General features: G+C 51.1%; 1 protein-coding gene across 2 annotated transcripts; it reads left to right on the top strand.

Moving 5' to 3' along the window:
• The first annotated feature begins 1,397 nt into the window (after window positions 1-1,397).
• On the top strand, window positions 1,398-10,403 carry RAPSN (receptor associated protein of the synapse). 2 transcript variants are annotated; one of them, XM_049889678.1, is made up of 8 exons: window positions 1,398-1,717; window positions 2,438-2,776; window positions 6,854-7,012; window positions 7,506-7,604; window positions 7,703-7,825; window positions 8,359-8,412; window positions 9,554-9,753; window positions 10,229-10,403. In XM_049889678.1, exons 1-8 carry the CDS (start codon window positions 1,526-1,528, stop codon window positions 10,299-10,301), a joined length of 1,239 nt encoding a protein of 412 aa, XP_049745635.1. In that variant the 5' UTR covers window positions 1,398-1,525; the 3' UTR covers window positions 10,302-10,403. The 2 variants fall into 2 exon arrangements, with proteins under 2 accessions (XP_049745635.1, XP_049745636.1); XM_049889679.1 differs by lacking the exons at window positions 7,703-7,825; window positions 8,359-8,412.
• Window positions 10,404-14,153: the final 3,750 nt, after the last annotated feature.

The following is a 14,153-nucleotide window of genomic DNA, read 5'->3' as shown; positions in this document are numbered from 1 at the left end:
TTTCCACAGTCTCTGGCGTTAAAGCTGATAACTAGGGAATTTTCTCAAACTGGGATTGGAATTGGGGTACTTTTTAAGTCTGCAAGGGCCAACCTCATCTGGCATTTCATTTATCAATACACATAGCACTTCCTGTGTGCCAGACACCGTTGTAAGTCTTTGTCCACTAAACTCATTTAGTTCTTCTAGCAATCCAGTGAGGTAGATGCTGCTACTGTCCTCACTCCATGGATGAGGAAATGGGTACAGAGGGGCTGGGTAACTTGCCTGAAGTCACACAGGATTCAAACCCTGGCAGCCTGTACTGCACTGTCTCATAACACTAGGGGGATAGGTCTTATTGTCCTATTATTATCTTCATTTTAAGGAGCCCTGGTGGTGCAATGGAAACCCTGGTAGCATAGTGGCTAAGTGCCACAGCTGCTAACCAAAAGGTTGGCAGTTCAAATCTACCAGGCGCTCCTTGGAAACCCTATGGGGCAGTTTTACTCTGTCCTATAGGGTCGTTATGATTCAGAATTGACAGCAACAGGTTTTCATTGGTGGCGCACTGGCTAAGTGCTTGGCTGCTAACCAAAAGGTTAGCTGTTCTAACCCACCCAGCCATTCTGAGGGAGAAAAGACCTGCTCCTGTAAGGATTACAGCCTCGCAAACCCTATGGGGCGGTTCTGTTCTGTCACATGGGGTCACTAGGAGTTGATATCGACTCGACAGCTAACAACAACTTCCTCATTTTACAGTTGAGGAAACTGAGGCTTTGAAAGGCGAATGACTTGGCCAGGGTCAGACTGTGAATTGGGAAGAACCCAGGCTAGAACATAGGCCTTGGGCACCAGCCAGAGGTCCTTTCCCAGCCTCCTCTAGGATGAAAGGGCGGGAATGCTAGTGTGGGCATGTACATGGATAAGTGAGCTTGGTGCCCAGGGAATCACAGGCACAAAGCCAGGGCGGGGGTGGGGAGAGGTGGGGAGCCAGGGTGGGGAGAGCGTGAAGGGGAGAAGCAGGACCAGGCACTTGCCTAGCCCCCTGGATGCCTGTGTGTCCAGCCTCATCCCTGCTGTCCTCCCTGGGCCCTGTCAGCCGAGGCCTGCTCAGCCTGCGCACCTGGGAGATGGCTCCTGGGCAAGGCTGTAGGGAGGACCTGCCTCTCCAGGGCCGTCGGGACCAGCATCAGGAGTACTGAAGACAGCCCAAGGAGTGTCCAGGTGGCAGGGTGCCTGCATCCCTGGGGAAGCCGTCTCATAGCCTGGGGGTGGGTGCAGCAGAGGCCCGCGTGACCTAGTGGCTGACATTCCTCGGCAGCCACACGGCCCCAACTGGCAGGGACAGCTGCAGACAGAGGCTGCACCAGCTTTGTTCCCAGGGTGGCGCCTGCTCCCAGTGCAGGTCCTGTGCCGGCTCTGAGCAACGCTGCTTTCCTTCCTGGGCTCAGCAGGCAGCAGCATGGTGAGTCCTGCGCCATGAGCGCCTAGAGGCCCAGAGCCACCAGCGTCTCTTCTGTGTGGGGCGTGGGGCTTCAGGAGAATGGGGCAGGACCAGACGAAGCAGCAGATTGAAAAGGGGCTCCAGCTGTACCAGTCCAACCAGACGGAGAAGGCGCTGCAGGTGTGGATGAAGGTGCTGGAGAAGAACACCGACCTGGTGGGGCGCTTCCGCGTGCTGGGCTGCCTGGTCACAGCCCACTCGGAGATGGGCCGCTACAAGGAGATGCTGAAGGTGGGACCAGGGCATGGTTGTGGGAAGATCAAGGCCAGGGCCCAGCTTCTCCCAGGCTCCTCAGGCTCGGTTGCCTCTGAAGGGTGAGGGCCAGGGCCTGCAGCTCTCAATCTGCATCTGAGGTCCTGGGTTTTAGATGCCAGGTCTTGGCTTGGGATTCAGGCCTGTGGCCTTGAGCTCCAGTGTACCACAGGCTGAGACTGAGGTTCCCAGGCCTTAGGGTCCAGGGCTCAGGGATCTCAAGCCTAGGTTTTAGAGTCTAGGTCTCTGCCTTCTCTTTGGGGTTGTGTATCTGAACCTGGGGTGGTGAGGGCTTCAGGTTTAAGGCTGGGGTTCGGAGGGTGGTGGAGACTCCAGATCTGAGGCTAGGGGCAGCAGGGTGAACGCTCAGGGGCTGAACCTGGGGGGTGGAGGCTCCAGGGCTGAAGCTTCTGGTATTTGGCAGTGGGGTAGAGAACGGGTCTGTGGCTGAGGGGTGGAAGGTCTGGGTCTGAGGCTTTGGGGTCTGATGCTTTGGGTCTGAGCCTGGGGGTTAGGCCCCCCAGGGCTGAAGCTTCTGGTCTGAGGGTGGGGAATCGAGAACGGGTCTGAGCCTGGGGCATGGAAGGTCTGGGTCTGAGGCTTTGGGGTCTGATGCTGTGGTTCTGAGGATGGGAGCTTGGAGTCTCCAGTCGGAGGCTTGGGCCTACTGACAGCCACTGCCTTCTGCCTGGCGGGCAGTTCGCCGTGGTGCAGATTGACACGGCTCGGGAGCTGGAGGATGCCGACTTCCTCCTGGAGAGCTACCTCAACCTGGCACGCAGCAATGAGAAGCTGTGCGAGTTTCACAAGACCATCTCCTACTGCAAGACCTGCCTTGGACTGCCGGGCACCAGGGTGGGTGCCCAGCTCGGAGGCCAGGTCAGCCTGAGCATGGGCAACGCCTTCCTAGGCCTCAGCCTTTTCCAGAAGGCCCTGGAGAGCTTCGAGAAGGCCCTGCGCTATGCCCACAACAACGATGATGCCATGCTGGAGTGCCGTGTCTGCTGCAGCCTGGGCAGCTTCTATGCCCAGGTCAAGGTGGGTTGGGCCCGAGGTGGGGGCTTGGGCTCCCTGGGAGCCCCCCGCGAACCACACTCCCTGCTACACTACCTCGTTTAGTCCTCCCTTTTAGGTAGAAACCAGGTGTGTGAGCATCAGAGAGACAAAAGACTTACCCGCGAAAGAAAGGGGAGAGCCAGGATTCAAACCTTGATCTGTCTGAGCTCCTAGGGGAACGGGAGGCTGTTGTGTGAGGACCGGCCGTAGACCGGCAGTGTCCCGTGTTTGCTCTGTGATCTTGGGCAAATCACGTCTGCTGTCTGAACCTTGGTAGGTGCATCTATAAAATGAAGAACAGGGTTGTAAAGATTCATTCATCAAATATTTATTGAGCGTCTACTTTGTCCCAGGCACTGCTGGTTTGGGATGCAGCAATGAAAAAAACATAAAGTCCCTACCCTCGTAAAAGGAGCCCTGGCAAAGCAACAGTTAAGCACTAAGCTGCTAGTCAAAAGTTCAGTGGATCAAACCCACCCAGCAGCTCCGAAGGAGAAAGACCTGGTGATCTACTTCCATAAAGATTACAGCCAAGAAAACCCCATGGGGAAGTTCTACTCTGTCACATGAGGTCGCTATGAGTCGGAATCGACTCAGTGACGCCCAACACCACTGCCCTCAGAAAGCTTGCATTCTGGTTGAGAAAGACAATAAACACGATCAAGAAGTACATTATATAGCGTCTTACAAAGAGCTGAGGAGAAAATAAAGCAGAGACGGGGGTGAAAATACAAGGAAGTGCAGAGGGTGGAGGAGGCTCAGGGGGGCCTCCTGAGATGATAATTGATGACCTGAGGTGATGAGGGGGTGAGCCCTGTAGAAATCTGGAGAAAGAGCACTCTAGGCAACAAGCAACCACAAAAAGAGGGAACAGATAAAGCAAAGGCCCTGCAGAGAGCATGCCTGGCTTGTTCTAGGTAGGGTAAAGAGGCCAGCATGCCTGGACCCCTGGTGGCGCAACAGTTAAGCACTGGGTTGCTAATTAGAAGCTTGGTGGTTCAAACCCACCAATGGCTCCAAAGGAGAAAGACCTGGTGATCTGCTTCTGTAAAGATTACAACCAAGAACACCCCACGGGGCAGTTGTTCTAGTCCGTCACACAGGGTCTACCGTCACACAGGGTCTACCATCACACAGGGTCTACCATCACACAGGGTCTACCGTCACACACACAGGGTCTACCGTCACACACACAGGGTCTACCGTCACACACACAGGGTCTACCGTCACACAGGGCCTACCGTCACACAGGGCCTACCGTCACACAGGGTCTACCGTCACACAGGGTCTACCGTCACACAGGGTCTACCGTCACACAGGGTCTACCGCGCTGCACGTAGCATGCCTGGAGCAGGGGGTGTGAGGAGGAAGGGAGAAGAGGAAGGTGAGGATTGCGCACAGGAACCAAGAGGGTCAGTGGCTGCAGGCTTCTGGTCATGAGTATTTGTTCCCCTTCGCCTTAGGTATTCTGGCTATGTTTGGCCGCATGAGAAATTTTTTAATAATTTATTTTATGTTTTGTTGTGGTTGAGAATATACACAGCAGAACAGGCACAAGCTCAACAATTTCTACATGTACAATTCAGTGACACTGATGACATTCTTCAAATTGTGCAACCATTCTCTCCTTTTCTAGGTTGTTCCTCCTCGATTAGCATAAACTCACCGCCCCCTAAGTTTCTTATCCCATCTGCTGTTGTCACTTTTATCCCACATAGCTAGATCTTAAAAGAGCACAATGCTGAAGGCAGACATTCTTTCCTATTTAAGCTAGACGATTATTTGCTTTTAAGAAGACTTCAGGGCATATTTTTGGTTTGAGGTTTAAAGATGATCTTAGGGCAATTGTTTCGGGGGTTTATTCAGCCTCCGTGGCTCCAGAAAGTCTGGATTCCTCATACTAAAAAAACTCAGTGCCATCGAGTTGATTCCGGCTCATAGTGACCCTATAGGACAGAGTAGAACTGCCCCATAGAGTTTTCAAGGAGAGGCTGGTGATTTTGAACTGCCAAACTTTTGGTTAGCAACCAAGCCCTTAACCACTACACCACCAGGGTTTCCGGATTTCTCGTGGGAGAGTTTAATACCTGGCACATAGCAGGTGCTTAATAAATCTTGGGGTAGATGAGTGTGTAAATGCTGATGGAGCAGAGGTGGGGTGTGAAGAAATGAGAGTCACAAAGTCAATGCCTAGGATTTTATTTATACTTTTTTTATTATGAAGAAAACTAACCACAAGGGAAAGTGGAGAGAATAGTATAATGATTTGTTTCACCTATATTTAACGGAAGTATTATAACAGAAGTATTATAATACAAAATTATAGACATCATGATATTTTACCCCTAAGTAGTTCAGTATGCATCTCTAAAAAAGGGGGTGGGCATTTTCCTATGTAAGACCCTTTTCTTACATAGTCACAGTACTATTCACGTGCACAGCAAATTAACAATCTCTGCATAACATCTAATATCTGGCCCATATTTAAATTTCTCTACTTATCCTGAAAATATACCTCCTCCCGGGGTGATGTAAATGGCTAAAGCACTTGGCTGCTAACCAAAAGTTGGCTGTTCCAGTCCATCCCGAAGTACCTTGGAGGAAAGGCCTGGAGATCTACTTCTGAAAATTAGCCATTGAAAACCCTATAAAGCACAGTGCTACTCTGGCACATATGGGATCGCCATGAGTCAGAATCAACTCGATGGCAGCTGGTTTATGCTTAGCTTGCTTGAACTGGAATGCGAACAAGAGTCACATATTTAACGCGATGTCTCAAGCCTCTTTCAATAGAAAATTCCTCTCCTCGCCTTTATTTTCCATCATTTATTGAGGAAATCAGATTAATCCGTTAACTAATACCTTACTTTCTCTTGTGTCATTATATTAATATGCTATCAGTTAGGGTCATTTGTTTCCATTTTCCATTTCTAGGTATTGCATTTTAATTTAATTTAATTTTTGAATCCTTAAAACATTTACATGGCTTCAAATTAAAAAGTGCTAGGAATATTAGGAGCAGGTTTTTGTTGGTGGGGGGAAATCAAGAGTTCTCCTCTGGTCCTATAAACTCTGAAATGCTCATTAGATACAGCGTGGAAGATAAAATAGGCATACTATGGAAAAGAACAGAGACATGGGCTGCAGCTAAATGAGGAATGGGGCAAGAAAAGGTTCGATTTCTATTTTTGTTTTTATTTTTATTTTTTAGTGAGGTGAGAAATGCCAAAACATGTCTTTACAGTGATGGGAATGATTCAGTAGAAGGAGAGAACTGGATGGTACAGAGATGGGGAGATTCAGTCCAGAGCCCATATGGAGGGTCTGGTGTTGGATAAGAGCAAGGAGCCCTCCTCCATAGCAACAGGAGGGGCAGCAGAGAGTGTCGGGACAGAGATGGGAGGTGGTAGCTCTGGTGGAGAATGATAAGGGAGCTCTGTCTGATTTTTTTCTCTTTTCCCAATGGAGCATGAGGCGAGGTCATGAGCTGGTAACGGGCAGGTCTGAGGAGGTATGAGAATGATTTCATGGTCTCAGTGAGTCTGTCCCAATGTCCTTTGTAGCCAATGGCCCTGGCAATCAGTCACTGAGCCTTCAGTGAACATCTGCTCCTGAGGGCCAGGGGGCAAGCTCCAGTGGGGAGGTGGGGTGCACTGATATCCCCCTCCCTGTGTGTCTCTAAAGCTGAGGGGCAAATTGGAACTGGGTGGGAAGAGAGGCCAACTGTATTCTCTTGCCTTCACATTCATTCATTCAACACAATTTATTGAGCATCTACTAAGTGCCAAGAATGGTGCGAGGCTCTTGGAATCCATCAGTGAACCAGCCAAAGATCCCTGCCTTCGTGGCACCCACGCCTTTGCACTGGCTGTTCCCTCTGCCTGGATCACTTTCCCCTGGATAGCTGAATGAATGAATGAATGAACCAGCAAACACTGGTGAGGCCCTATGGGCCACCCTGGCTGTGGGAGAAGCCAGGCCCTGGAGCTGTCAACTTATGGGCAGCTCCTGACACTCACGTGCCAGCTCCCACCCCACCCCCTCCCTGTGTCCCTGCAGGACTACGAGAAAGCCCTGTTCTTCCCCTGCAAGGCTGCAGAGCTCGTCAACGACTATGGCAAAGGCTGGAGCCTCAAGTACCGGGCCATGAGCCAGTACCACATGGCCGTGGCGTATCGCCTGCTGGGCCACCTGGGCAGTGCCATGGAGTGTTGTGAGGTGGGGCAGCAGGAAAGGGGCAGGCAGGTGGTGGTGGTGGTATGGGCTGGGACCTGGGGCCCAGGGTGGCAGGACCTCCTTCTAAACCAGCCCACTGAGGCCCCCAGTCTTGCCTTTGGCCCAGCCTCCCTATAGCTGAGCCCCTGAAGGATATTTTTTTTCTCTACCCTCCACCCCAAAAAACCCCTCACTCTCTTCCATGCCATCCTCATCAGACAGGAGGTGCTCCCCTCTGCCCCTAACACCCTCCATGATGCACTTTGGAGAGCAAAGTAGGAAGAGGGCCAGTCTCTGGAATTCCTGTGAAGTAAGAGTAGCCACCTTGCTGTGAGGCCTCAGTGGGTCAGAGTATGGGGCCTCGGTACGGCGACAGGCACATGGGGCTCTGAGGATGTTAGTGATCCCTGGGCTGTCTCTTTAGAGGGGCCTCTGAGTGGGGCTGCTCCAGTGGTGGGGGCTGATGAGCAGGCCTGAGGGACCACCTCCCACACAGGAGTCTATGAAGATTGCCCTGCAGCATGGGGACCGGCCACTGCAGGCACTCTGCTTGCTCTGCTTTGCCGACATCCACCGGAGCCGCGGGGACCTGGAGGTGAAGCCAGCTTAATGTGGGGGCTTGGGGTGGGTGGGCATGAGTGCAAGTGTGCCGGCCTGGCCCAACCTGACTTCACCCCCTCCCCGGCCCTGCAGACTGCCTTCCCCAGGTACGACTCCGCCATGAGCATCATGACTGAGATTGGAAACCGCCTGGGGCAGGTGCAAGTGTTGCTGGGTGTGGCCAAATGCTGGGTGGCCAGGAAGGCACTGGACAAGGTGAGGTTGGACTCTACCCTGCAGGCCCCAGAGCTCCCTAATGCTCCCCACTTGGGGCCAGCGGGTCCCTACTTGGAGTCAACAATCTGAGGATCTTTTAATCACTTTGCCTAACATCAGCTTCACACTAACCTCATGGGTCTAGGACATACCTAATCATTTTCTAGATGAGGAAACTGAGGTTCAGAGAAGGCCCATGACTTGCCCACAGACTCACAGAGGGTAAAGGGCCAGAGGCAGAGTTTGAACCCAGGATGTTTTGACTGCCTCCCATGAGCTCTCCCATGATCTCACAACACCCTGTGAGCCAGGAACATTCTTCCCATTTTGTGTCTCTGTAAACTGAGACAGGAGGTAACTTGCCTGCACAGCTCTGTGACTGTACCCAGTCTTCCACTGTCTTCGTACACGGGACAGCTGCCCAGCCAGGTCGCCCTCCCCAGGCCTGCCCCTCCCTGCCCCTCTTCCTCTCTATGTGCCAAAGCCTCTGTCAGGCAGCTCTGCCCGCAGCCCTGGCCTGTGCCACCTTCTAGGCTCTGGACGCCATCGAGAGAGCCCAGGACCTGGCCGAGGAGGTGGGGAACAAGGTCAGACCTGATTCCTTCTCCCGGGTCTGGGGTCACCGGCCCAAGGCAAGGACTTGGGGGTGGGGGGCATCCTGACTCCTCCATGTGCTGGGTCCTTCTCAGTCCCCCAGGAGCTACCCCCAGCCACACCCAGACCCTGGCTGTGTCTTCCACCCAGAGAACACTTCTGAAGGTGGTGCAAGAATGTCACTGCTCAGAGGAGATCAGCATTCCTCAGAGGCTTCTTGGTGTTCCCTAAAACTCCTAACAATGGCCTCGTCTCACTGAGAGCTGGCCATGCCCAGGGTTCTTACAGGCATCAGTCCAGGCCTCATTGTACCCTGGTAAGGTGGGTACAGGGATCCCCATGGTACAGATGAGGAACACGAGGCTCAGAGAGGGCTGAAGGTCCCACGCCTAGTTACCCGACCGTCTTAATTCCAAAGCCCACCAGAGGCGTAGCAAGGGGAGGTTTGGAAGAAAGGGGCATTTCCCCCAGGGTACGTGTCCAAGGGGGTGCCAGACAAAGCAAGGAATGACATTCCAAGGTGCCAGAAATATGAAAGGTTCCTGACCGAGGCAGAGGACAAGAGGGGGGAAGGTGTTTCTGCTGACACGTGGCCATATCGCCCTCTATCAACGTCTATTCAGTGTTCCTCAAAGTCTTCTAGAAGTTGAGCATTTCTCTGGGATTAGGTGCACAGTCCAACTAAAAGGCCAAATATATTTGCTTTTTGGATTATAGCCACTGAGGGAATATCCACCCAGGGTATCCCAAGTTGATCAGGAAGGCTGACGAGCTGTTGTGTATGTATGAGATTAATAAAAATGGGAAAGAAAATTAATTATTACGAGTAAATGCAGCAGGTTCGAGCAATAAAATATTTCAAAAACATGGATCCCCAAAGAGCCTTAGGGGTGAGGACTAGGGGACCCCACCTACCCACTCCCTCAGCGTGAGGGGAAACTAAAGCCCAGAGAGGGCAGGACATTTCTCCTAGGTCCACCAGACAGGCATGGAAGTGGTGGGGACTGGACCCCGGGTGCGTTGACTGCCCAGGGCCCAGAGGCAGCCCCGTGGGCTGGGTAAGGAGGAGAAGCGGGCCAGCTGCTCCCTGACACTGACTTTGGTCCTGTCTCCGTCCCCACACTCCTGGCCCAGCTGAGCCAGCTGAAGCTGCACTGTCTGAGCGAGAGTATCTACCGCAGCAAGGGGCTGCAGCGGGAGTTGCGCGCCCACGTCGTGCGCTTCCACGAGTGCGTGGAGGAGACCGAGCTCTACTGCGGCCTGTGCGGGGAGTCCATTGGTGAGAGGAACAGCAGGCTGCAGGCCCTGCCCTGCTCCCACATCTTCCACCTCAGGTGAGGGAGGGCTGGGGGCACTCGAGGGCACTCCGGCGCATCACAATAATAACAGCAGCAGATGCCTACATAGTGCTTTCTGTGTCCCTGGTGTGTTCTAAAGCTTCCGCTATATTAATCATTGAATCCTCTCAGCACCCTGTGAGTTGACCGTCATCATTATGCTTATTGCTCACCCCAGAGAGAATTCAGAAAGACCCTTCAGAGCCCCCCAGATTCATAAACCCAGGGCCAGACCTGCCTCAGGGTGGTGGCAGAGGCTGGCTCCGACCTCCCGACTCCCTGCCCATTGCTCTACCCATGGAAGCCTCTGGGGGAGAGTGGGAGGGGGCGGGCCGGCTTACCCACAGGAGCCTGAAGAGCAACCAAGGATGCCTTCCCAGCCCTGCAGAGGTGAAGGGAGAAGGGGAGGCAGGGATGGGCCCAGGATGGAAGGACAGCCTCAAGGGAGTGGACCAAGTCTTTGCCTCCCAAGGTGCCTACAAAACAACGGGATCTGGAGCTGCCCCAACTGCCGCCGCTCCTCCATGAAGCCTGGCTTTGTGTGACACCAGCTGCCATCTTGAGTTTCCACCTCGCCTCCCCCTGCTGCCTCCAGCATGATGCTGGAGGCCCCCTGAGCTGGAAACCCCCTGGCTGGGCGGTGCTTGGATGCCTATTTACTCCTGGGTGTTGGCCAGCACTGGACCTGCCCACTGCTGCCCCTCTGAGCCCAGCTGTCCTGCCCACCTCCCACCTCTTTGTACTTTGCTCTTTATAGGAAAATAAATCATTCGTACCTGGTCCCAGGGCTTCTGACTTTCCCCAGTGGAGGCCTGAGGGGGCGGGGCAGAGGGGAGTGAGGCCCCGGTGTGTGCACCCTCAGGCACCAGTGTTCCTTCCACGCCTAGGCACCAGCGCCTCCAGGTGCCTTTCCAGGTACTGGGGATACCTCAGTGAACCATGGGTAGGTTCACCACACAGTACACCACACAGCTGGCACACTAAACAGGCAATGTATAAAGTTTGCTAGAAAGTGATAAGGGCTTTGGAAAACTAAAGAGTAGATCAGGGTTCCTTTTCCTCCTCTTCATCCCCTTCATTTCTCTTCCTAAACAATTCAGTCCTGAAACCATTAGTTGGGATGCTGGAGCCAAGAAGGGTGAGGAAGATGTCCACACAGGGGAGGCCCCAGTGTGGGGAGTCAGAGCCTGAGTGGAGAGAGAAGGGCACCCACATATAGGGGCAGCTCGGCCTGGAGTGTCAAAGCCCAGGTAAGAAGGGAGTCCCTGCAGAGTCAAGGCCTGGTGCTTGGTATTGGAGCCCAGGCAGGGTGAGGGGGACATCTACGTGGGTGGGTGGTCTGGGGGGCAAAAGCCTGAGCAGGGTAAGCAGGGTGTCCCCACATAGGAACAGAGCAAGGTAAGGATGAGAAGGACGCCCATGCATAGGGCAGCCTGGGGCAGGGTGTCAGAGCTAGAGCAGGGTGAAGAGGGCACTGCATGGGAAGTCAGAGCCTGAGCAAGGTGAGGAGGACAGCTACGTGGCGGTAGAGAGGGGCCAGTGCAAAGTGTCAGAGACCAAGCAGGGTAGAGGGCAGCCTGGCTTGGGGCGTTAGAGCTTAAAGGGGGTGAGGGGCATCCAAGTTGGGGAAGGTCCATGTGAGGGTGAGGTCAGAGCTCGAGTGGGTGGAGCATCCACGCATTTGGGTGTCTTGACATAGGACTTCAGAGCCCAAGCAGGGTGAGGAGGGGAACTGTACATGGGAGGGAGTGGTGACAGGGATGGGAAATTGGTTACATAGGTGGGGGGCTGATCAAAGAAGTAAATATACTAAGGATAATGGAAATCAGGCTTCTCACTGTTGAAGATGGAGGTTACAAATTTGAAGAGGGAAAAAACCAGAAGGCACCCTGTGGTATTGAATTGGAACTGTAGGTATCAGAGTGAACTCATGGATTTCAAAATATATCACTAGATCTATAAATAAATATAGATATATATGTGTATATGTCCACTGAGAGGCAGTGACATGCCAAAGGTAATGAGCATACCTACAGCCCAGATCTTGACTTCTAAATACCATGCTCTATCCACTGAAAGGAACCAAGGCTCTTTAGAGAAATATCAGATTCCAGGCCTGGGGTAAGGGAAGTACATGATAAGGCCAGGATATCTTGTACCAGAAAGCAAGGAAAAGCTGAAGTAATGCTGATAGCTCAAAAAGACACAGGTTGAGTGGCTTCTCACTGGCCAACTCTGAGAAATTAGCATCAAAATAAATAATGATATTCACATACTGTATTGAATGAAATGAGAATCCATACTGACACAAATAAATGAATAAATTGAAAATTTGATGTGGAATGGAATATTTACCTAGTTCCATAGTATTTCCCACAGAATACTTACTAAGCTCAAAGGGAGAAAAGAGTAACTTGGAAGTGGAGAAGGCTGACGGGTACCAGCTTAATCAACTGACAAAGGTTAGCACCTTCAGGAATGGGACAAATTGAAATCATTGGTTACCTGAGAAACTCAGCATCACTTCTGTAATATTCCTGCCAAAGAGGCATGTTGTTGTTGTTAGGTGCTGTTGAGTTGGTTCTGACTCATAGCAACCCTATGTACAACAGAACAAAATACCGCCCAGTCCTGCACCATGCCCACAATTGTTACGCTTGAGCCCACTGTCGCAGCTACTGTATCAGTCCATCTTGTTGAGGGTTTTCCTCTTTTTCACTGACCTTGTACTTTTTACCAAGCATGATGTCCTCCTCCAGGGACTGACCTCTCCTGACAACGTCCAAAGGAGCATTCTGGTTGTGCTTCTTCCAAGACAGATTTATTCGTTCTTTTGACAGTCCATGGTATATTCAATATTCTTTGCCAATACCACAATTCAAAGGGGTCGGTTCTTCTTTTGTCTTCTTTATTCATTGTCCATCTTTCGCATGCATATGATGAATTGAAAATACTATGGCTTGGGTCAGGTGCACTTTAGTCTTCAAGGTGACATCTTTGCTTTTGAACACTTTAAAGAGGTCCTTTGCAGCAGATTTGCCCAATGCAATGCATCTTTTGATTTCTTGACTGCTGCTTCCATGGGTGTTGATTGTGGATCCAAGTAAAATGAAATCCTTGACAACTTCAGTATTTTCTGCATTTATCTCGATGTTGCTTATTGGTCCATTTGTGAGGATTTTTGTTTTCTTTATGTTGAAGGGTAATCCATTTTGAAGGCTATGGTGTTTGATCTTCATCAGTAAGTGCTTCGAGTCCCCTTCACTTTCAGCAAGCAAGGTTGTGTCATCTGCATAATGCAGGTTGTTAATGAGTCTTCCATCGATCTTGATGCCCCATTCTTCTTCATATAGTCCAGTTTCTTGGATTATTTGCTCAGCATACAGATTGAATAGGTATGGTGAAAGGACCTGACGCACACCTTTCCTGACTTTAAACCAGTCAGTATCCCCTTGTTCTGTCCGAACAGCTGCCTCTTGATCTATGTAAAGGTTCCTCATGAGCACAATTAAGTGTTCTGGAATTCCCATTCTTCACAATGTTATCCATAATTTGTTATGACCCACACCATCAAATACCTTTGCATAGTCAATAAAACACAGGTAAACATCTTTCTGGTATTCTCTGCTTTCAGCCAAGATCCTTCTGACATCAGCAATCATATCCCTGGTTCTACGTCCTGTTGTGAATCTGTCCTGAATTTCGGGTAGTTCCCTGTCGATACACTGCTGCAGCCACTTTTGAATGATCTTCAGCAAAATTTTACTTGCATGTGATATTAATGATATTGTTCGATAATTTCTGGATTCCTTTAGATCACCTTTCTTGGGAATAGGCATAAATACGGATCTCTTCTGGTCAGTTGGCCAGTCTTCCAGATTTCTTGGCATAGACGAGTGAACACTTCCAGCGCTGCATCTGTTTGTTGAAACATCTCAATTGATATTCCATCAATTCCTGGAACCTTTTTTTTTTTGGATGGCGTAGTGACTAAGAGCTATGCCTGCTAACCAAAATGTTGGCAGTTCGAATCCACCAGGCTTTCCTGGGAAATCCTATGGGGCAGTTCTACTTTGTCCTATAGGTTTGCTATGGGTTGGAATCAACTCAATGGCAACGGGCTTTGTTTTTGTTTTTTGCCGATGCCTTCAGTGCAGCTTGGACTTCTTCTTTTAGTACCATCAGTTCCTAATCATATGCTACCTCTTGAAATGGTTGAATGTCAACCAATTCTTTTTCGTATAATGACTCTGTGTATTCCTTCCATCTTCTTTTGATGCTTCCTGTATTGTTTAATATTTTCCCCATAGAAGCTTTTGCTATCACAACTCGAGGCTTGAATTTTTTCTTCAGTTCTTTCAGCTTGAGAAATGCCAAGTGTGTTCTTCCCTTTTGGT

Source organism: Elephas maximus, chromosome 7 (assembly GCF_024166365.1).
Source record: "Elephas maximus indicus isolate mEleMax1 chromosome 7, mEleMax1 primary haplotype, whole genome shotgun sequence".
In the NCBI taxonomy this organism is placed as follows: Eukaryota; Metazoa; Chordata; class Mammalia; order Proboscidea; family Elephantidae; genus Elephas; species Elephas maximus.
The sequence above is the reverse complement of the archived record's forward strand: the minus strand, read 5'-3'. Positions and strand labels throughout refer to the sequence as shown.